Here is a 21,534-nt window from a genome sequence, read left to right on the forward strand (position 1 = left end):
TCAGAGGTAGTCAGGGGTACTTTTATACTAGTGCTAAATCAGGTTATCAGATCGTCACCGGAGCTGAGAAGAAGATTCGTCATTGGCAGCGTTACTTTTTCTTTGTCAAGCTAGATGAGACGTCGGTTGACAACCTCGATATGTTTTATGCTACTGTGTGGAATATGGTTCCCGGTAGCTTTGCTGTTTCTTATCCTTACTTGTTGATTTTCTTTGATTGGCTTCTAACACTTATCTTGTTTTTGTTGTTGCTTGCAGAGCCTGTCGTTCGCTTGCGTGCTCATCCTCCAGGTTTTTTCGACAATCTCAGGAAGTTTAGAGCGAGAGGGGCGATTGATTGGCCTTCGATTACTCAGAGATCTCGTGAGTTTCCTGCTTATTCTGTTGTATCGATTGTTGCTCTCCTTGGTGGTTATTGGGTCGTCACACTTTTGTTTTCCTTTTTAGGTCTACCGCGCTTAGGGATGGGAAAAGTTAACACTCGTCTTCCTCGATACGCCGATCAGTTCAAGAAGGCCGTTGATGCTGGGTCTTCTTCGCGTGCTGCCGACACTGAAGTCGTTGACCCGTCAGCCGGCGGAGGTGTCGATCTGCGAGTTGCAGGAGATTTGAGATCGGCGGAGGTGGCCGCTACCCGCGCCGACAAAAGAGCTGCCAAGGTTCCTGTTGTCGTTCCGTGTGCGCAGAAGTCACGTGGCGAGGCTTCTGATGCCCTAGCGATCGTCGTCGCTGATTCTGGACGTCCTACTCCATCAAGGAAGAGAGCTTCTCATAGTGAGGTGGTTGCTCCCGAGCCCGAATCATCCAAGAGATCTAGGAGGGATGGCATACCGCGCGACACCACTGAGATTGATGATTCGTTCTCCTTTTCTTACAAGACAAAGGATGAGTTGTTTATCAACAACGCTACTGCTTGTGGTGAGCTTGCTAGCAAGGTTCGCGGCTCCTTCGACCCGCTCCCCTCTGTGGGTTCACTCTATGATCCCGAGCTGTATCGGTCGTGGGCTCGGAAACACTTCCAGGTTGGTATTTCTCTTTATGTTCTTGATTGACTTTTCCCAATTATTATCTTGATTCTTTATTTCTTGCGTTTCAGGATGGTGGTGGCGTGAATCGCATGGTCGTCTCATATGAGTGTCGCATTGCCGAGCTGGAGAAGCAACTTGCTGATTCTCGTACCTCTGAACCATCGAGGAGATCGGCTGAGGAGCTTCGGCAGGATCTCGATAAAGAGCGAGGGGTTTCTGCTGTTCTCACGAAGCAAACTGCCGGTTTCAGGAAGCAAGTGGCCGATCTCAAGGCTTCTCTTGATGCTTCCCGCTCTCGTCTTGAGCAGTTCGAGGTTGATCACGCGTTTCAGAAGGCGCAGTTGCAGCAGCTGCAAGCGGAGCGGCATGGCATCGATGTCGAGGTTGCCGGCTACAGGTCTCGTATTGAGAGGATGAGGAGGCATATTATTGACAACAGAGCGGCGCAGGAGTCTCTTCTGACTTTGAGCCAGGTGAGCGGCACCTATGATTGTCTTCAGGAGCTGGTGAAGAGTGGTACGGTCATTCCGTCGAAGACTTTGCTCGGCTTGGAGGCTGACGTGAAGATGTGGGAGGACAAGGTTCTTGGTTTCGATATCGCCGATGTTTCGGACAGCGACCTCGAGGCTCTCCCAGAGACCGCGATCGTTCCTACGAACCTTCAGGCGGCGGAGGTTCCCGTGGTTGTAGGAGAGGAGGTCGTCATGGCAGGGGCACCTGCGCGCTCGGGCGCTCAGGTTGCTGCCGAGCAGTGACTTGCTTTTATCTTGTTTTATTAGAACCTATTCCCGTTTTGTAGCGGATGTTGGGCCGTTTAGGCGATGTATTTTCTTTTTGGGACCTTGCATTATCGTTGGATTGACCGGATATTGAGCCGTTTAGGCGTTGTACTTTTCCTTTTTGGAACTTTGCTATGTTTTATCCTCTCGTTTTTTGACATGCGTTGATCGTTTGATGGATGTGGTCTTCGAGGGTCACTGTATTGGCCACTTCACCTTGAAAATTGTAACTTTTGTTCTATAAATTGCTCCTCAAATGCTCATTTCTTGCCATTCCGCTTTTCTAACCATTTTTTTTTTTTTTTTTTTTTTTTTTTAGGAGGAAAAATCTCTCTTTTGGTTCTGAGTGGTTTGAGGTTGGCATTATGCCTGTAACCACGAGAGCGGCCTGGCTGAGAAGAGCGCGAGAGCGGCTTGCTGCGAGATCGGATGATGTAATTCGTTCCGAGCTCGAGTTTTATCGTGCTTGGATCCAGAGGTTGAGAACCTACACTCTAGCTTTGCGCCGTAAGTTCGAGCTATGCTTCCAGTTTAATCGTGTGGATGGGACTGTTGCGTATCTCGAAACTATGATCGAAGAGGGGTTCTTCGTTCCGAAATGGAGATGGGATCGTTTGCTGGAGGAGCGTTCTCGTCGTGAAGCGGCAGTGATTGCAGTGGAGATTCCTAATCTCGAAGAGGGTGATCTTGAACCTTTTAACACTAGACCTTTCGAAAGTAATGCGGAGATCGATGCTTGCCGAACTCGGATCGACGTATTGCGTCGTTACATTATTCAGCTAGAGTGCACAGACCATATCTTTGTTGAGGGCAACCGTGCTGAAGGGATCTGCACGTACCTCGAGAGCATGGCTGCTAGAGGTGTGGACGTTCCACTGGACACGTTGGAAGGTTTACGTAACGATTGCCGAACTTTTCGGGAGACGGTCGATGAGCTCGAGTTCGATGTGCCCTCTAATGCTGATCTGGGGATACATGATTGATCGTCTGTGCGCGATGCTTGTGCCGAGCGTGGCTTTATGTTGCTTGTTTTGTTTTGAATCTATGCCGAGCATGGCCTTTCATTAGTTGTTATTTTGAACTTGTGCCGAGCATGGCCTTTTGTTAATTGCTATTTTGAACTTGTGCCGAGCATGGCCTTTTGTTAATTGTCATTTTGAACTTGTTTGCTCTTTGGTTATGGAATAAAATTGCGCTTTTCCTATCTTTGGTATCGAGTTGTACTTTACGGTGCAAGACGTCTCTTGGCTTATCCTATTACGTGTGTCGAATTCCAAATGTTTAGGGTGGTAATCGAGATGAGCTCGTCATACCTTTTAGGTGCGGCCCTGGTGTCCGGCTTACCCTGTGTTTGCCACGAGGTCGGCAAGAAAGTGCGAGTGAGAACCCGGCTTATACAAACTTAACCGCCTGCTAGCTGAATGCGATCTGGGTCGGCTTATTTTGTGCGGATTATTTCACCGCTGCATCCATGAGGAACGCGTTTTAAATCGTTTCCTTAGCCAGAGGGTCGATGTAAGAGCTGGACATCTCGCTGAGACGGACTCGTTCGAGAGAGCTCTTTTTTGTTTTAAAGTTTTCAAACTTTTGTTTTTATTTTATTGTTTTTTTTTTTTTTTTTGGTATAGTTGTGCCTTCTGACGGGCTGCCTACGTACCCTTGGAAAGGGATCAAGCCATTCGTAGTTCGTATTACAGAAGTTGAGCTCGGTAGTACGAGCGTTTTTTTTTTTTTTTTTTTTTTTTTTTGGTATAGCTGTGCCTTCTGACGGGCTGCCTACGTACCCTTGGAAAGGGATCAAGCCATTCGTAGTTCGTATTACAGAAGTTGAGCTCGGTAGTACGAGCGTTTTTTTTTTTTTTTTTTTTTTTTTGATGCTTTGTCTTCTAGTGGTAATAACGTTTCAGGTTTCCGGAATTCCATGAACGGGGGATGGGAGTGCCATCCAAGGTGAGGAGCTCGTAGACGCCGGGAGTGACAACCTTGGAGATCAAAGACTTTCCTGAGCGCCCATTTTACCGGCATTGAGCTCGGCAGTGTTTTCAAAGACTTTCCTGAGGACGAGATCTCCTTCATCGAAGTGGCGAGGCCTGACTTTCTTGTTATAGAACTTCGCCGCTTGTTGCTGATAGTTCTGGATTCGGATGAGTGCTCTGCCGCGCTCCTCTTCGAGAATATCTAGAGTATCGAGCATCATTTCTGTGTTCAGAGCAGGATTATGGACGAGCATAGAGCGTCGCAGGGTTGGCACGCTAATTTCCTCTGGTGCAAGTGCCTCCATTCCGTACGCAAGGGAGAACGGGGTCCGTCCTGTAGATCGGCGGGGGGAGGTACGGTGCGACCATAAGACACCATCGAGTTCGTCAGCCTAGAGACCTTTCTTATCCTCAAGTCATTTTTTGAGTCCGTCAATGATTGTCTTGTTGGTCGCCTCGGCTTGTCCATTTCCCTGTGGGTAGCGAGGAGTAGACTTGCTCAGGCGAATTCTCCATTTCGCGCAAAAGCCTTCAAATTGTAGTGAGGTAAACTGCGTGCCGTTGTCAGTGACGATCTCGTACGGGAGTCCGTGTCGACATATAATGTTTTTCCATACGAACTTTTGGACTTGCTCAGTTCCGATTTTGGCAAAGGCTTCTGCTTCGACCCACTTCGTGAAATAATCCGTCATAATCAGGATGTATTTCTTCTGACGAGAAACGGGGAGTGGTCCGACGATATCCATTGCCCACCTCATGAAGGGGTATGGCGGTGTTGTTGTCCTTAGGAGCTCGGTCGGCGCATGGATGATGGGAGCGTGGCGCTGACATTTTCGCACTTTGCGACAAATTTCTCGCAATCATCGTTCATAGTAGGCCAATAATGACCATTGTTGCGTATGCGCATTGCGAGCGCGCGAGCCCCAGAATGATTTCCACTGGAACCCTCGTGGACTTCTCTCATTACGTCATCGACTTCTTTGGGACCGATGCAGGTCAAAAGTGCGCCAGATGCAGTCCAGCGGAAAATGTTACCATCCAAGAGAGTGTAATGTGCGCAGCGGGCCCGAAGGCGCCGAGCTTCCCATTTGTCGGACGGAGCAATGCCATCAGCGATGTAGGAACGGATATCTGCTTGCCAGTCATATGATCGTTCTTTTGGTTCAGAACTGGTCTGCCCTTGATTGACGGACTCGTGATCGGCAGATGCTTGTCTTGTTTCTCGTTCGGCAGATATTCGTTCGGTGGATCCTTGTTCGGCGGATTCCGATTCTTCAGCTATTTGTTCGTTGGATATCAGCTCGGTGCATTCTTGTTCGGCGGACTCTGATTCTTCAGCTATTTGTTCGTTGGATATCAGCTCGGTGGATTCTTGCTCGGTCGTGCGTCTAACAGAAGTTGATGGCGCACCAGCCGATGGTTCAGAGATACGCAATGTTAGCACGGGAGGACCCTCACCTGTTCTTTGTTTCTTTGAGGATGGAATGTTGATGCTCGCATCCTCCATAACCTTTTTCTTTTTATGATCTTGACCAATGGGATCGATGTTCGTTGGGAGATTGATGCTCGGCTGATCAATACTCTCGACAGGAATGATTCGACGGAGGTCGGGGTCGGATGTTGAAGCGAGGACGGCCAGGGCGTCAGCTGGAGCATTGTCGCTACGAGAGATTTTCGTCAATTCAAACGACTCAAATGAGCCGGACAGCTCCTGGACAACCTTAAGGTAAGCGTCCATTCGGTCGTTCCTGCATTCGTAATCGCCGCTGAACTGGTGAGTTACTAGTTGCGAGTCGCAAAAAACTTGTAACTTCTTAACCCCGATTCCACCTGCCAATCTCATTCCTGCGATCAGGGCTTCATACTCGGCCTTGTTGTTTGAGGCAGCAAAGGCGAGCCGGAATGACTGTTCGAGTACTTCTCCTCTCGGCGAAACGAAATGTATTCCGATCCCAGAGCCGTGTCGGGAGGAAGCACCATCGACGTGTAACGACCAGTTCTCTGCGCGCGGAGCCCCTGATTCTAGTTCAGGGGAGAGCTCAACCAAAAAATCTGCGAGTACTTGAGATTTCGCACAAGTGCGATTCTTGTATTCGATATCATATTCGCTTAATTCCACTGCCCATTTGGCCAGGCGACCTGATTGACTCGGACTGTGCAGGATGGTCCTCAACGGCTGGTTAGTTAAGACTTCAATAGTGTGAGATTGGAAGTATGGACGTAGCTTCCTAGCCGAGATAACTACGGCGTAGGCGAGCTTCTCCAAGGTTGGATATCGGAGCTCAGCTCCATCGAGACTTTTACTCATATAGAAAATGGGATGCTGATCTCCCCTGTCCTCTTTAATGAGTACACCACTGACCGCCGAGCTGGAGACAGCGATGTACAGGTAAAGCGTTTCCCCCTGATCAGGTTTAGCTAGGACTGGAGGAGTAGCGAGATAGTTTTTGAGCTCCTGGAAGGCAGACTCACACTTATCATCCCACTCAAACTTTTTGTTGCTGCGAAGCAGCTGGTAAAACGGTAGACACTTGTCGGTAGATCGTGAGATAAATCGATTGAGGGCGGCAATTCGCCCAGTAAGTCGTTGTACTTCTCGAGTATTTCTTGGAGATGGTAGGTTGGTAAGCGCCGAAATCTGGTTCGGGTTAGCTTCGATACCCCTCTTGGTGACGAGGTATCCTAGAAACTCTCCAGAAGTTACGCCGAACGAGCACTTAGCTGGATTCAGCTTCATGTTATATCGGTTGAGAACTTCAAAGCACTTAGCGAGATGTGAAACGTGGTCGGCAGCGTGAGTTGATTTCACCAGCATATCATCGATGTACACTTCCATTGTTCGGCCGAGCTGCTCGGCAAACATCCGGTTGACAAGGCGTTGGTAGGTCGCACCAGCATTCTTAAGGCCAAACGGCATAACCTTGTAGCAGTAAGTGCCTTGATCGGTAATAAAGACCGTCTTTTCTTGATCGTTTTTATGCATCATTATCTGGTTGTACCCGGAGTATGTGTCCATGATCGATAGAAGCTCGTTCCCCGCGGTCGCTTTGACCAGTTGGTCGATTCTTGGTAGAGGAAAGCTGTCCTTTGGGCATGACTTGTTAAGATCGGTAAAATCGACGCACACCCGCCACTTGCCGTTCTTTTTCTTCACAACTACAGGGTTGCTTAACCAGTCGGGGTACTTGACTTCTCTGATGGACCCAGCCGTGAGTAGTTTTTTGATCTCTTCGTTAACGGCGGCCGTACGCTCTAGTCCGAGTTTTCTTCGCTTTTGCTTGACCGGTTTAAACGTTGGATCCACATTGAGTTCGTGACATGTTATGTTGGGATCGATTCCGGTCATACTGCTCATGCTCCATGCAAAAGTTTCGACGTTTTGGGACAGAAACTTCACGAGCTCGTCCTTGATAGTCTGCGGCAGGTCGGCACCGATCCCTACGCAACGAGTCGCGTTGGAAGGGTCGATGTTTACCTGGATGATTAGCTCGGTGTTGGGACGGACACGACCATCTGGCTGCTTGGCGGGGTCTGAGATTGCGAAGGTGCGGGCGCTACGCTGTTGTCGTTCGATGATGAAGCAAGTTCTGGCGATCAACGGGTCTCCTCGTAGCGTGAATATTCCTCTTGAGGTTGGAAACTTTACGCACTGATGGTACGTCGACGCCACAGCTTTCATCTTATGCAACCATGGAGTCCCCAGGATGACGTTGTAGACGATTGGTTTATCGATGATGGCAAAATTGATGCAGTGCATCGTTCCGCCTACGTAGACTGGTAGCATGATCGTACCAACTGTCATAACCGTGTCGCCGTCAAAGCCTGTGAGGGGTTGGACGTCATGATCGGCCGTTCGCAGGTCTACCTCCATCTGAATTAGTACGTCTTTGAAAATGACGTTTACCGAGCTGCCAGTATCAATCAAGATTTTGGTGACTATGCTTTCACCAATTGTCATCTCGACCACGAGGGGGTCATTGTGCGGCCCGGCTAGGCCTGACGCATCGTCTTCCGTGAATGTGATCGGCTCATAGGTTGTGGTCGGCGGTGTACTTTGAGCCATCCAGTCCCGCTTCACTTCTAGTCCCCGCCGATAAGCTTTGATGGAACGCACTGAGTCTCGGCAAGTCGTTAGGCCGCCCATAATCATATTAATTCTTTGACGCGGAGCTGGAGCGTTTGGGTCGTCGGCCGGCTCGGGGTTCCTTTTAAGGGTTGGTGCTGGGGGCGGGGGCAGGGGTAGGGCCCTTGTGCTGTGTTGTGGCGCGGGAGCTGTGCTGTACTGCCTACTGAGGTTCTCGTTCTCAGGGTTAAAAAATTGATTATCCCTGTGGGCTGTTGTTAGTCGTCGCTCGTGTTCGACGTCAATGTGGCCTCCCTTGAATTTATCCAGCAGTATTTGCTGGAGGGTGCGGCATTCTTCAGTGGTATGCCCTGCTCGTTTATGGTAGTTGCAGTACTTCTTTCCATCCTTACCCGATGGGTCCCGGACCCATTTGTTATTCCAGGGTTTCGATGATGACGCTTGGGGGTCCTGATCGCTAACAGCGAAGGCTTGAGCTTTCTTTGCTTTTTCCTGCTTATCAGCGTATTCCTTGTCGAAGTGCTGACGAGGCTCATGATGCTCATCCTGTGCCTTTTCCTTTCCTTTGACCAACTTTGAGGTTGGCGGTTCTGGCAATGGTCGGTTCGCTCTCGATGCGCTTTCTTCGTCCAGCTCGATGTACCTGTTGGCGCGGTGTAACGCGTCGTCCAGGGATAGGGGTTCGTGGATGATAATGTCTTCCCGAAATCGGGAACCGTGAGTAAGAGCATTACGGAGAGCTGAGATTGTTGTGTCGTCAGCGATCGAGAGTTTCGAGACTATTCTTTTGAATCTCTCCATGAATTCCCGGAGTGACTCGTTGTTTTGTTGAAACATGTTCCAGAGGTCGGCATTCGAGGCACCTCGAATCATGAACTTGGAATGGTGTTGTAGGAAAGCGGTTGTTAGCTCGTGATAGCTTCCGATCGAGTTCGGCGAGAATCGGGAGAACCATCCTAAGGCCTTGTGGGCCAAGTTTTCAATAAATAGCTGGCAGCAGCCAGCTTCGTACTCCTCCTCGCTGAAATGAGCTCGGCCAATCGCAACACTCATTGAAGTTAAGAACGGTTTTGGATCATCCAATCCATTATACGGGGCGAACTTGAACTTGTTCACATAATGAATGCGAACGCGGGAGATCCGTACTGTAAATGGCGAGCGCTGGACTTCCTCCAGTACTCGATCGAGATTGGGAGCGGAGCTCGTCGCCCGGTGTACTCTCGAGGAGAGCTCGTGGAGCATCGTCTCGAGGCGCCGTATTGTTTCATCCTTGAGGTCTCCTTCAGACCGTCGGGCCGGTAATGTTGGAGTCCGTGGGCTTCGGCTCCGCTGGCCTTGACGGTCCTGGTGTTCGTCAGCTGGTTCCCGCCTGCTACGTCGATCGATGGATCCTACGACTATATACGCTGGGCGGCGTCTGTGGCCTTCGTAGCGTTCTTCGATGGACAGCGGCGCAGGGGGCGGTGGATTCGCATGCTGCTCGCCATGGTCGTTCTCGCTCCGGCGCTCGCTCCGTCGTTGTTGGAGCTTGCTTATTTGATTTTGCGATGCTTCTTGTGCCGCCACGATTGCTTCGAGCCGTTCGTTTGTTCGTGCTTCCTGACCGTCGAGTCGATCGAGTATGACTTGCATCAGGTCGTCGAGCCCGCTCCTCTGGACGGGCAAAACATTGGGGAGTGCGGCATTGGTGTGAGCGACGGCGTTGGTGAGAGTGGCGCTGGGGAGAGCGGCAGTGCATGTGAGGGCGGCGCTGAGGAGAGCGGTGGCGTTAGTTACCAGCTGGTCGGTGATAGGTCCGGGTCCGGCTGCAGCAGTTGTAAGAGGCTCGAAGGACGCGTCGGGCGCTGGCGGAGGTGTCGTGCTCGGCAAGGGGCCTTCAGCTGAGACGGTTGAAGAGGGTAGAGGCGGTACGGTTCGTGCTCTCGTTCGCCCCCATCGCTGCTCCGTTAGTTGCTCCGTCGGTTGCTCCGTTGCTTCGTTGAGATCGTCGCTAGGGTTCGTCATGAATCTTGAAATTTCGAGGAAGTGAGGACCGTCGGTATTGATTCGTCAAAAGGAAGTGTTCTACTCTCGCCCCACGGTGGGCGCCAATTGTTTGTACTGGGGATTGCACAACACTAAATAAATATCAATTTTAGGGAGAAAGAGTGAAGTTTGTTCTTTATTAACGATAGGAATGCGAGGTCGTCACTAAAACGAGTCAAGATCGTGCTCGTCAGTTCACAGGAGAACTATCAAGTGAGTCACGACGAGCTCGGAAGCTAACAGAAAATTATACAGAGAATAACAAGAGTTTTTAGACGCAAAGTATTGCTCTCGGGGTATTGTACGCGAGTCTCCCTCCTTTCTCCAACGAGTACTGTTTCTTTATATAGTGGACTGTAGACCGAGGGTTTCTAGGGTTCCCATCGTGAATTCCCGAGATTGCCCTTTACGGATTATTAATGACTTGCATCCATTTTGGTCGGGCCGGAATCACAGAATTCGTCTTGTTGGGCCGAGTGGCATATTGGGGCGTAGCCCATGTCCAACAAGTACGTACGTAGCACAAGTCATCCTCATTAGCTACTTATTATTATCATCGCAATGGCAGTTCTTGTCGTAGTACGATATTACATGATCGTGAACGTGCTCTTTGCTCTAACTTGTCTTCTCTTAAACTTAACTCATTGCTTTAGCCCCAAGAAACTCAACGTTTCAGCCGTCACGACCAGCAATTCTGATTGGTCTATCGCCGGAGCTACATGGTATGGTGACCCCAACGGATACGGAAGCGACGGTATATATATATATATATATATATACATGTTTGATGTCAATTACATCTCTAGATAAACAAGCACGTAACTAGCGATATATTTAATTAAATTACTAACCAAAAGTATATTAATTATTATGAAGGTGGGGCTTGTGGTTATGGAACTGCTCTAGCACAACCTCCGTTTTCGAAAATGGTATCAGCAGGAGGTACTTCGTTATTCAAGTCAGGGAAAGGGTGTGGCGCATGTTACCAGGTTACGTACTAATTAGAATGAATGAAGCAGAAGAGATTTGAAATACATGCAAGATTAGCTTATATACTCATATCTGTACATACAGATAAAATGCACTTCGAAATCGGAGTGTTCGAAAAATCCGGTTACGGTGGTGATTACAGACGAGTGTCCTGGATGCGTTACAGAGTCGGTCCATTTCGATTTGAGTGGTACAGCTTTTGGTGCCATGGCGATTTCTGGTCAGAGTAGCCAGCTTCGCGGTGCCGGAGTTTTGGAGATTCTTTACAGAAAGTATATACTTATCTAAGGATCACATTAACAACTTAATTATATCTTTATTTATTTTTTCTTAAAAAAAAAAAAAGAAGAGAAAATTTTAAATTTTTTTTGGGCAAAAGAAAATTATATTTTATTAATAATAATTACTGAGGTTTAAATATTTGAATTTTTTTTTGATAAATAGTTTAAATTTTGATGCGTGTGTAATGTTTCTGTGCTTGTAGAGTTGAGTGCAACTATATTGGGAAAACGGTGACGTTTCAAGTGGATGAAGGTTCAAACGCTAACTACTTCGCGGCTTTGGTTGAGTATGAAGACGGAGACGGCGAAATTGGCCGAGTCGAACTCAAACAAGCTCTAGATTCTGACACATGGATATCTATGAGCCACTTATGGGGAGCCGTGTGGAAGCTGGCCGTGTCGTCACCTTTGCGGGCCCCGCTGTCTCTTCGAGTGACTTCACTGGACTCCGGCGAGACTGTTGTGGCTACCGATGTCATTCCGGCCGGCTGGCAACCCGGTGCCAAGTACAAATCGAACGTGAACTTTCAAGTGTAGCCGCTGGAACTAAAAGTACTTATTATATATCTACAGGATAAATGATATATCTCTTGATAAATTAAAATGTTATATCTCTTACTTGAATGTTCAATACCGTATGTATAGTGACACAATAATACCTTGTTTTTAGTGGAAGATGTATGTTTATTTCATATTAGTATCAGATTTAACTTGTTTCAGTGTTTCATACTTCTAATAGTATGAGATTTCTTGTTCTGATATGTATGACTGTATGAGGGTTTGTAACATTCATTCATATCATACAGTCAATATTTAGATGAAAAAGGGTATATACAGTATTTTTATGCTTTAAGAGGTTACCAATCTTCAAACATCAGAAATAAATCATATATTATTTTTGTAAGCTTAATTATATTATTATTATTATTTACCAAAACTTTTAGTCAATTGTCAAACTTAATAAAATAGTTCATATATATCAGTTTTAGAAAATAGCAGTTTTAGAAAATTGACTTATATAACCAATGTAATTATAATTTATATGAGGATTTATTTATTTGTGGACCCAAAATATGATGTTATTTCTACCAAAAAATCTATAAGAAGTTAACTAATTATATTCAATTTCTTTGACATAAATTATACTTTGAACTTGGCTGCCAAATTTTCCTTAACATAAGTTTTTTTTCTTCAATGCATATCTTACTCTCTTCATTTCAAATTTACTTTCCCTTAAATTAGAGAGCTTTACTTCCATATATATACCAAGATTCACTTATAACTATCTTGCCACTATACAATTTCCTTAAACATTAAACGTACTCGTTAAACGTACTCGTGAGCGTATTCCACAAAACCCAATATAAAAATCTCCGTCATCTGACGATTCATTCGCTTATACTATATTTTGTTTATACAAAACAAAGTAGCTGGATCAATGGCATCATCACATAAATATTTCGCTCTGGCTCTTTTTGCAGTCTCAATAAAGTTTTGTTATTGCCAAAATGAGACTATAGATGTTGCTGGATGGGGGGCCGCCGGTGTTACTTGGTACGGTGAACCTGAAGGCGCCGGTAGTACCGGTACGTTATAATATATATATATATATATATATATATATATATGTTTTAGAGTATATATGTATTATAATACCAAATATATATGTTTTATATTTGGTATCATAATCTTACATATTTGTTAAAGCATAAATACATAATTTTTTAGAGTAGTAATTCCTTTGAACATGATGCTTATATATATATATGTAGGAGGAGCTTGTGGGTACGGTTCCGCGGTTGCTAATCCACCGTTATACGAGATGGTTTCAGCCGGAGGCCCTTCACTATTCAACAATGGATCAGGATGTGGAACATGTTATCGGGTTCGTATGAATATATATAGGACAAGATCAATAGTAATGTATGTAACATAGAATTCATGTCTTTTCTTGCCCCAAAAAAAAGAAGAATTAATGTCTTTCTTGCTGGCTGAATTAATTTTTTTTAAGGTAACGTATAAGTCTAGAGTGAACATTAAGTTATTTGGTTGTGGTCAAATTGCATTTGTTTAGGAAAACAATAAATTAGATATGAAAGTCTGAGTGTATATGATATGGTTACAACAAGATTTTATATTTTATCAACTATATTGTAAATGTCAACATTTTCTTTATTATATAGATTGTGTGCAGCGGGAATCCAGCATGCTCGGGGAGACCAATAACGGTGACGATAACCGACGAGTGTCCCGGTGGTCCTTGCTCCTCCGAAGCAGTCCACTTCGATCTTAGCGGCAGAGCCACGGGTGCCTTAGCCAAACCTGGCAAAGCCTATCGACTTCGATCCGCTGGTGTTCTACGTGTTTACTACAAACGGTACATACTCATTGAAAATTTTATATAATTTTTATGTCTTTGAAAAAAAAATTGTATTAAATATTATTAATTTAACAAGAAAAAATTCATAAATCAACAATAACTAGTTTTAACGTTTATTGTTATTTTAAACAAAAATTTATTCAATTAAAATATTTCTCATATCTAAGTAATTTGTTATTACTTCTTACCAATACAAATTGTGATTTTAATTTTTTTAATTATCAGCACGGCGTGTTTATATCGAGGAACTAACATAGCTTTCCGAATGGACGCTGGGGCAAATCCATACTACATTGCATTTGTTGTCGAGTATGAAGATGGCGATGGAGATTTGGCCTCCGTTGAGATTCAACCGGCCGGCAGAAACTTCATGCCCATGCAAGAAATGAGGTCTGCCGTATGGAAGATCAACTCCGGAAGTGCTCTAAAAGGTCCATTCAACATCAGACTTACCTCTCGTGAGTCTCATAAAGTAGTCGTTGCTCAGAATGTTATTCCGACATATTGGAAGGCCGACGAAACTTACCGTTCAATTGTTAACTTTCATTAGAATTTCTGTCATTTTGTAATTCAACACTTTTTCCTAGTCAGAAAACGATATAGAAAACTTATAATATAAAGTAATGGATAATAGGAAAGATACATGACTTAATTAATCAGGGCTCTTTTCACCAATATGATAACTATCAAGTTGGTTAAGAGGTACTTACGAATACCAAATCCATCAACTTATTTCTGCATAGTGCATACTAAAAAAAGCATGAAAGCAAAAGTAGAATGCTTAGACTAATCATTTTACTAGAATTGATTTGTTCTAATTTCCAAATAATCTCAAGATTATATCCCAATTCGAATCCTAATTCTACATTTGGAAAAAAACATAAATAAATAAATTGATACACCGTAGACCCTTTGCCATTAATATTAGAAGAAATTGGTATTGTAGATAGACTAGATATAAATCCTACCTCTGCCAGACTTCACTTCCCATATACAAACAGATACATCACTTCGAATCAAACTATGATAAAATTTTGAGAGATTAGCCTATTCAATTTAAGTGATCAAAGTCGTAATTCCCTCTATCTCTAATGGGCCTATATATCAAAGGACTTTTTTTATGCAAGTTGAGAAGCATCGAATGTTACCAAAAGAAATAAATTTCAAACGAATATTGTAAATTAAACTCGTAATAACGTATTTGGATGACAAAAAAAGACTTGTAACATCGAATGCTCACGCCGCTTTTCAGGCGATTTGGAGAACCGGCCATACTTGTCACTCCATTGACAACTTTTAAAAATTTATTTTTTTCCATTTTAGTTGACTTATATCTTCACTCAATTGAATATTTATGAAAATAATAAATAACAACACATGAGCCTACGTAATCTCTATATTGCAATTATGTTTTATGTAAATTTTACGCCTCTTGTTAGTTGACTTCATCAAGAGTATTGCTAGTTCAATTTATTCATCGACCAAATTGATAAACCTATATGTATAGAAAAGAAGAAGAAGCTACCACCATCTAAGGATGTAAGATGCTGACAATAATAAGTAACACATATGCTTGCATATACTACTTAGTTAACAAGAAAATATTAATTTGAAGGTCTACTATATAATGAGACGAGTCAACGAGAGGAATTAAAGGAGTTGCGAGTTTTTTTGGCCCTTTAAGAGAGAGAGTGGCGTAAGTGGTTTGGCACCACCATTAAGTCATGCCATTGAAGAATAATCGTAACTTTACACTTTGCGTAGACGAATTGCTTCCACAAATTTAGTTTCCAAATTTCAGTGAGAATAATAAAAAAAAAAAAAAAGTCTTTGTGTGTTGTTGTTAAATTACCTTCCTACGGAAGTTCTTTGAATGCATTTGTAACCGACAAAATTGTGGAACGTTGAACTTTTAATTAATTAGTTTTAAGTATTTGTGATCCGACTTATTACTAATTGTTGTTATAACTATAAGTAAGACTCAAACTCCTATATGTACAAACTGTTTTGCACTAACGGATGATTGAATCTTGGAATGATCAGGTTCGATGAATTGACAAATATCACATGATCGTTGTGCGTTGTTGATCACGTTTAATACAGTAGTGTTATGAAAAAAGAAGAAATTAAAAGTGCCATGATGGTTAGGTTCGTATTAAACCAGAGTCGTCAATATTAGTGTGGGTCCAAAATTAGATGTGTTTGTAGCTTAACAATTAAATCTTTTTTTTTTTTTTTGTGGCTGATCCGGTCAGTTTTAGTAAAAACGCACCGAAATGTTTCAAAATAGATTTTTTCCTAAAGGACCACCACAATGTCTGTCCTGAGTTTGGAATGTTTTCCGACTAATGCCAGGGAGTAGTCAGCACGTCTGCATTTCTGACTACCAGATAAACCAGTTGGGTCAAAGCCTAACTGACAGACTTCTCATACAACTATAATTTTCTCACACAACTATGATTTTTGTTTTCAGAGTGGATAGCTGTGCGGTTTTTTTTTAATTGTTGGTTACTCGTAGTATGTAAACGACAATTAAGCTCATATCTATCGTCTAATCAAATCCGTGTAATCTTCAAGTTATGTCTATCTTAAACAAGAACGTGTGGCAGTGTTATATTGATAAAACGGAATTTATGGATTCTTGACTTTTTCTTATTATTAAATATCTAACTTGGAAAAATCCAAAATCAAAGGAGAAAATCCACTAAACACATTTTTGTTTTGTTTTGTTGCATTCTCCATTAATCGTATTATTCGAGGGATTAATGGACTTCTTAAATTAAGATTAGATGAGATAATCAAATGTTAAGTAAGCCGGCTTTTTTAACATAGCTGAGGAGGAGGAGAGGAGATGATACCGTCACTGACAGTTGGCGAAACCTCAACTTTTTTAGTAGTATTTTGTTTTTAACAGTAGAGAGAGATAAAGTTACTGGTGGGTGATGGATGAGTCACGAAACCGTCGTTTTGAATAACTACGTGGCTGTCGCAAACTGAATCAAAACAAATAAAAATGTTAACATTCTCCCCCTCATATTTATTTGGGCAACGCTTTGTTCCTTTGTTCTCCGACTCGTCGTTACAACCAAAAAAAAAAAAAAAAGGAAAGGACGATAATACCCTTCGTAGAAGTTAATTATTTTTGGCGTATTTGCAGTAATTATCTATACCTCCCAAAATAGGTAAAACTAAGCTGCGTTGCTTCTGATATTTCGTTTCGGAGGTGTTTAAAATAGAACTTTTGCTATTTTAAATCCGATTGAGCAGAAGGGTATTTTCGGAAATTCAAAGTAACTTTTTTCCTGTAGTAAGCAGAAACGGGCAAAGCTCGCATGTTACATTGTCCTTTCTTTCACCCTTTCATGGCAAAACGCTTTAATTAGAGATTATTATTTTCAAACACAGAAACAAATATATTTACTCTTTCTTTTTTCCGTTTCAAAAGATTTTTTATAAATATAGAGAGTATACAGAGAGAGAAAGAGCGTTTAAAAAAAAAAAAAAAAAAAATTTAAGTTTAATAGTTTTATATTTTTTTTGTGCTCTCTTCGTCTTCTTCTTTCTTTAGTTCGTTTGGTTGCATTGCAGAAGAAGAATGCTTTTTGTCACCTACTCTCTCTTTTTGTAGTCTCTCTACTCTTTTCTTTTTGAGATATAAACCACAAAACAGCTCTCTCTCTCTCTCTCTCTCTCTCTCTCTCTCTCTCTCTCTCTCTCTCTCACTTGTGTAAGTATCGTCGTGTTGAAGATGGAGAGATACAATTGTAGATTTTGCTTCAAGAGCTTTATCAATGGAAGAGCTTTAGGTGGTCATATGAGATCTCACATGCTTACTCTTTCTGAAAAACCTGAACTTTACGAGTTAACTGGTGAGCAACAAGAAGAGGAGCGGCCGAGTCAACTCAGTGCCCACGACACCGAGTCGGATGATGCTTCTTCTTCGTCTGATGAGTTTGATCATTTAAAGAGGAACCGTAGTACTCATGATGATGGATTGGAGTTTGATTTTGCGGAAGACGACGACGTTGAAAGCGAAACCGAGTCGTCGAGGATTAACCCAACTCGGCGACGATCTAAGCGGACTCGGAAACTTGGATCGTTCGATTTCGACGACTTTAAGAAGCTTGAAACGAGCCAACCCGGTGAGTTAGTAGTGACGGAGCCAGAGCATCACAATCACAGCTCAGCTTCTGATACAACGACAGAGGAAGATCTCGCCTTTTGTCTCATTATGCTATCTAGAGACAAATGGAAGCAACACAAGAAGAGGAAGAAGACAAAGACACGTGTAGAAGAAGAAGATGATGACGAGTCAGATCATGAATGCGAAGATTACAAATCTAGCAAGAACAGAGGAGGAGGAGGAAGAGGTAGATTCAAGTGTGAGACTTGTGGTAAAGAGTTTAAATCTTATCAAGCATTAGGAGGACACAGAGCAAGCCACAAGAAGAACAAAGCATGCACGACGAAAACAGAGCAAGCTAAAACAGAGTACGTTCATGGAGGAGTCATTATCACGGAGAAGAGAGTTCATGAATGTCCGATCTGTTTTAGGGTTTTCACTTCAGGACAAGCACTTGGAGGTCATAAGAGATCTCACGGAAGCAGTATCGGACCAGGAAGATTGAATGTAAATCAAATTGTTCGAATCCATAGAGAAGAAGAAGAAGAAGAAGTATCAATGAAACAGGGGACGATTGATCTTAATCTTCCTGCACCTAATGAAGAAGATGAAACCTCTTTGGTGTTCGATGAATGGTGAAAAAAAGTAACAGACTTTGCGTGATTCGGGTTGTCAAAAATTTTAAAATCTTTTTTATTGTTATTATTCTTTGTTTTTTGTTTTTTTTCTTGGGGGGTTTGATCGAACTAAAAATCAAAGGAGGCTACTTTTACATGTTCTAACGCCAAGTTGTTTCCATTACTACTACTAGCCTCACGTCGTGTTGGCCTAAATCAGAGAGCTTTAATTTTCTTTAGTGGATTTGTGAAGTTTTTTTTTTTTTTTTTTTTTTTTTGTTTTAAAGATAATCTAATCACATTGTATCAATTTTAGGTTATTACTGTTAATTTTAGAAGCTAGAGAACTAAAGAGTGCCCACTTCGTCTATCTCTTTCGCCTACTATTAGGGGAGAAAAAAAAAAGTCAAATCTAAAAAGAGAAGAAAATTAAAACTTTATTGGTGTTCTTATTTTAGTTTCTATATCATTTTCACTGTAGAATCAAATTTGGCCCCTTTGGTTTTGGGTTATGTGAGCTACCCACCTACTTAGAATTATTCTTCACGTATACTTTTATTCTTTTCTTATGATTGGAAACAAACTCAATGACTAATGTTTTCATCATAATCACCACTCGAGAATCAATAGATATCAACAAAGTTTGTGATTCGAGTTGTTGTTGTGATAGTTCAACTAGTCCTATCAAGCAATTTGGTGGGCTACTTACTAGGATTTTATTGTTTACAAATTAGAAGTCATTAAGTAAACTAAAGGCCAACCGAAGTGATGCTGGGCTTATTGCCAAAAATAAATAAATTTATTAGTTTGACAAAAAAAAAAAAGAAAAAGAACAAAAGAATACACTTCTTACGAATCGAACTTGAGTGACATGTGACCCAATATAGAAATCATTATGGGTCTGTCTGTAAAATATGGCCCAATATAGAAATCATTGGCCCAATCATTAGGCGTTTTACTCTTGTCAAGTAAAAAAAAAATATGCTCATTATAATACCAAGGTAATAAAAAAGAGAGTTACAAAAATAAATATTACGATAAATGCCATTTTCCTGGATAATTAAGCTGAATATACTTTTTGTGTTCTAATTAAGATAGACTTGAGTGAACAAACAACTACCTTAGCTAGCATTAGCAACATCATCAAGGAATAGGTATGGGAGAAGAGAGGTGAACAGATCGGAGAACAAGATCAGAGTCCGAAATATTTAGCGGCGGAAGTGAGAATGCACTGTAAGTCGAACTTCCTCTTCTCATCTCTCTCATTGTCAACAACGCGGCAACAGTATTCCTAAATATACCTTCTCCCGCCGCTGCCGAAGTCACAGCCGCAGATCTTTCGTAACCTTCCTCAGCCACCGTCGCGGGAAACACCGCGTCCATCGTCGTCTCCCACTCTCTCACTAGTCTTGAAACAAGATCAGTCTTGAAAAAAGGCTGATGAAGAACCTTTTGAATAAACGGTGATCTTATTCCTCCTCCTCTTCTCTTGTCGTACTTCTTTAATATCTTTGCTAATCCTATAGATACATACATGTGTTTCTCTCCAATCATCAAGATTTTGAACATTTCTTAGTTTGCTAAAAAAAAAAAGGATTTGGCAAAGTCACTCACTCACCAGTGTAATTGATGTTACTATAGTTGACAAGAAGAACCATTTCTCCATGGAAATTGACTATATCCTTTCTGATCTCACCAATCTCCAATCTAAACATTTCTTCATTGTCTCCACATTTCTCAACCAATCTCTGAATCCTGTATTGCAATTCCTACAAATATTGTATATTATCATATTTATAATAATATCCCACTCTATCTAAAAGATTGAGTTCACATATGTATTGTTATAATAATATGTAAAGAAACTTCCACAAAAATACATTTAAAAATTCACCAGATAACACATAATAATCCAAGTTTCTGTTAGTATTAGAGACAAAACAAATAAACAAATCTAGGTGGATGATTTCTATATGTCAGTCTCGCTTTTATAAAATAAATCATCCTCAGATCGATTAATTTTTCACATTTTATAGTTATAATATATATCAACCAGTAGAAAAATAAGAATTATTTTCTCCTACATTTTTTGAAACACTATATGTAGTTAGATCAGTTTGACTCGGTAAACTAATATGTTTTTGTATAATTCATACCTTGTGGTGGATGATGAAATCTTCTTCTTGTTCCACAAAGAAGGCATTAAACTTGTCGATCTCTGCGTTCAACAAACCAACGAATATAGATTCAGCCGGAGCCGGAGAAGAGATCAGGTTCTTGAGTTCCTTGTAACGGAGAAACTTGTCCCGCCACTCCGGCAACGACTCTTGTATCTGTTCTTTAATCCTCTTTCCAAACTTCATCAAAAAAATATAAACTCAAATTCTTATTATATTTTATTTTGGTTAGGGAGGAAACGAATAAGATAATGAGATTGGAGGAAGAAGGAAGAGGGTAGTATAGAGATATATAAATAGTGGTTGTGTAAAAGAATATGAAAGAGGATATGCTTAGCTTTGGCGTGACGATGTGTTGTGTGAATGTGGCATGTAATAAAGAGAGATGAATAAAAATTAAAAGGTTATGGATTTATTGTTTGTTGTTGTTTGATCATGTAGAAAAAAGAAAAAAAAAAAAAAAAGAAGAAGATTAAAAATCCTTGGTATATTCGGTCTCTAAACTTCTTTCTCTCTTTGAGTATTATGTTTGAAATTTGTTGGGTTTTTTTTTTTTAATTTTATTTTTGACCGGACCTTTTATGGTATGTTTGGTATATTACATGTGTTTTGTTGATTTCATGCTATCTTTTTATTTTATTTCTCGAAGGTATAAACTATAGAATTTTAAGTTGATTCCTCGATCAACTTTTTTTATTAATCCTTTTAATTAATTGTTGAGAAATGCATGCTGTTGATGTGACTGTGAGAGAGTCGCGTACTCGAGAGACCGTCGTGCATAAAGACAGGAAGAAATTGCCGGGATGTTTTGTGAGATTAGAGGAGACGAAAGTGACCAAAATGACCTGGACCCGTGACCAGAACTCAGGGTTAAAACGGTAAATAATAAGATCTTCGTGGAGTTATAAAAAAGTCAATAGACGATGATAATTCAAAGATTCCAAGAGAATCAATCAAGCATCCGTTGTTGTTTGGTTTTTGTAGCAACGAAAAGGTTTGGTAGTACAATTCCCATTAAGATGGACTCGTTGTTTCAAGGCCCAAATACAAACAAATCCATCACTATATAAGTCC

The 21,534-nt window shown here is 42.0% G+C and overlaps 5 protein-coding genes across 6 annotated transcripts; 3 read left to right on the top strand and 2 right to left on the bottom strand.

The window, feature by feature from the left end:
• Nucleotides 1-4,567: 4,567 nt before the first annotated feature.
• LOC147943037 (uncharacterized) lies at nucleotides 4,568-9,112 on the bottom strand. Its single transcript, XM_087456267.1, has one exon. The coding sequence runs from the start codon at nucleotides 9,107-9,109 to the stop codon at nucleotides 4,568-4,570; it is 4,542 nt and encodes a 1,513-aa protein (XP_087312393.1). The 5' UTR covers nucleotides 9,110-9,112.
• A 1,341-nt stretch (nucleotides 9,113-10,453) lies between these two features.
• LOC104793467 (putative expansin-B2) lies at nucleotides 10,454-12,012 on the top strand. Its single transcript, XM_010519821.3, has 4 exons — nucleotides 10,454-10,646; nucleotides 10,769-10,881; nucleotides 10,967-11,154; nucleotides 11,367-12,012. The coding sequence occupies exons 1-4, from the start codon at nucleotides 10,454-10,456 to the stop codon at nucleotides 11,698-11,700; spliced, it is 828 nt and encodes a 275-aa protein (XP_010518123.2). The 3' UTR covers nucleotides 11,701-12,012.
• Nucleotides 12,013-12,464: 452 nt separating this feature from the next.
• Nucleotides 12,465-14,226, top strand: LOC104699452 (expansin-B4-like). The gene is made up of 4 exons (XM_010414755.3): nucleotides 12,465-12,749; nucleotides 12,936-13,048; nucleotides 13,347-13,540; nucleotides 13,769-14,226. The coding sequence occupies exons 1-4, from the start codon at nucleotides 12,602-12,604 to the stop codon at nucleotides 14,091-14,093; spliced, it is 780 nt and encodes a 259-aa protein (XP_010413057.1). The 5' UTR covers nucleotides 12,465-12,601; the 3' UTR covers nucleotides 14,094-14,226.
• Nucleotides 14,227-16,921: 2,695 nt separating this feature from the next.
• On the top strand, nucleotides 16,922-18,522 carry LOC104793468 (zinc finger protein ZAT4). Its single transcript, XM_010519822.2, has one exon. The coding sequence runs from the start codon at nucleotides 17,292-17,294 to the stop codon at nucleotides 18,303-18,305; it is 1,014 nt and encodes a 337-aa protein (XP_010518124.1). The 5' UTR covers nucleotides 16,922-17,291; the 3' UTR covers nucleotides 18,306-18,522.
• A 730-nt stretch (nucleotides 18,523-19,252) lies between these two features.
• LOC104793469 (SPX domain-containing protein 3) lies at nucleotides 19,253-21,066 on the bottom strand. 2 transcript variants are annotated; one of them, XM_010519823.3, is made up of 3 exons: nucleotides 20,440-21,066; nucleotides 19,902-20,052; nucleotides 19,253-19,803 (listed from the first exon to the last, which is right to left on the bottom strand). In XM_010519823.3, the coding sequence occupies exons 1-3, from the start codon at nucleotides 20,644-20,646 to the stop codon at nucleotides 19,427-19,429; spliced, it is 735 nt and encodes a 244-aa protein (XP_010518125.1). In that variant the 5' UTR covers nucleotides 20,647-21,066; the 3' UTR covers nucleotides 19,253-19,426. The 2 variants fall into 2 exon arrangements, with proteins under 2 accessions (XP_010518125.1, XP_087311185.1); XM_087455059.1 differs by having other exon boundaries at nucleotides 19,902-20,038; nucleotides 20,440-20,991.
• Nucleotides 21,067-21,534: the final 468 nt, after the last annotated feature.

Source organism: Camelina sativa, chromosome 6 (genome assembly GCF_030686135.1).
Source record: "Camelina sativa cultivar CO46 ecotype springtype chromosome 6, ASM3068613v1".
Classification (NCBI taxonomy): Eukaryota; Viridiplantae; Streptophyta; class Magnoliopsida; order Brassicales; family Brassicaceae; genus Camelina; species Camelina sativa.

What these genes read in the sequence shown, in the direction of transcription:
- LOC104793467 (XM_010519821.3), top strand. Translation starts at nt 10,454, where the DNA reads ATGGCAGTTCTTGTCGTAGTACGATATTACATGATCGTGAACGTGCTC. An exon ending in GGTGTGGCGCATGTTACCAG is followed by an intron (nt 10,882 to 10,966) that starts GTTACGTACTAA and finishes CTGTACATACAG; the next exon opens with ATAAAATGCACTTCGAAATC. An exon ending in TTGGAGATTCTTTACAGAAA is followed by an intron (nt 11,155 to 11,366) that starts GTATATACTTAT and finishes CTGTGCTTGTAG; the next exon opens with AGTTGAGTGCAACTATATTG.
- LOC147943037 (XM_087456267.1), bottom strand. Translation starts at nt 9,109, where the DNA reads ATGCTCCACGAGCTCTCCTCGAGAGTACACCGGGCGACGAGCTCCGCT.
- LOC104793468 (XM_010519822.2), top strand. Translation starts at nt 17,292, where the DNA reads ATGGAGAGATACAATTGTAGATTTTGCTTCAAGAGCTTTATCAATGGA.
- LOC104699452 (XM_010414755.3), top strand. Translation starts at nt 12,602, where the DNA reads ATGGCATCATCACATAAATATTTCGCTCTGGCTCTTTTTGCAGTCTCA. An exon ending in TGAAGGCGCCGGTAGTACCG is followed by an intron (nt 12,750 to 12,935) that starts GTACGTTATAAT and finishes ATATATATGTAG; the next exon opens with GAGGAGCTTGTGGGTACGGT. An exon ending in CTACGTGTTTACTACAAACG is followed by an intron (nt 13,541 to 13,768) that starts GTACATACTCAT and finishes TTTAATTATCAG; the next exon opens with CACGGCGTGTTTATATCGAG.
- LOC104793469 (XM_010519823.3), bottom strand. Translation starts at nt 20,646, where the DNA reads ATGAAGTTTGGAAAGAGGATTAAAGAACAGATACAAGAGTCGTTGCCG. An exon ending in ATTTCATCATCCACCACAAG is followed by an intron (nt 20,053 to 20,439) that starts GTATGAATTATA and finishes CAATATTTGTAG; the next exon opens with GAATTGCAATACAGGATTCA. An exon ending in TAGTAACATCAATTACACTG is followed by an intron (nt 19,804 to 19,901) that starts GTGAGTGAGTGA and finishes ATGTATCTATAG; the next exon opens with GATTAGCAAAGATATTAAAG.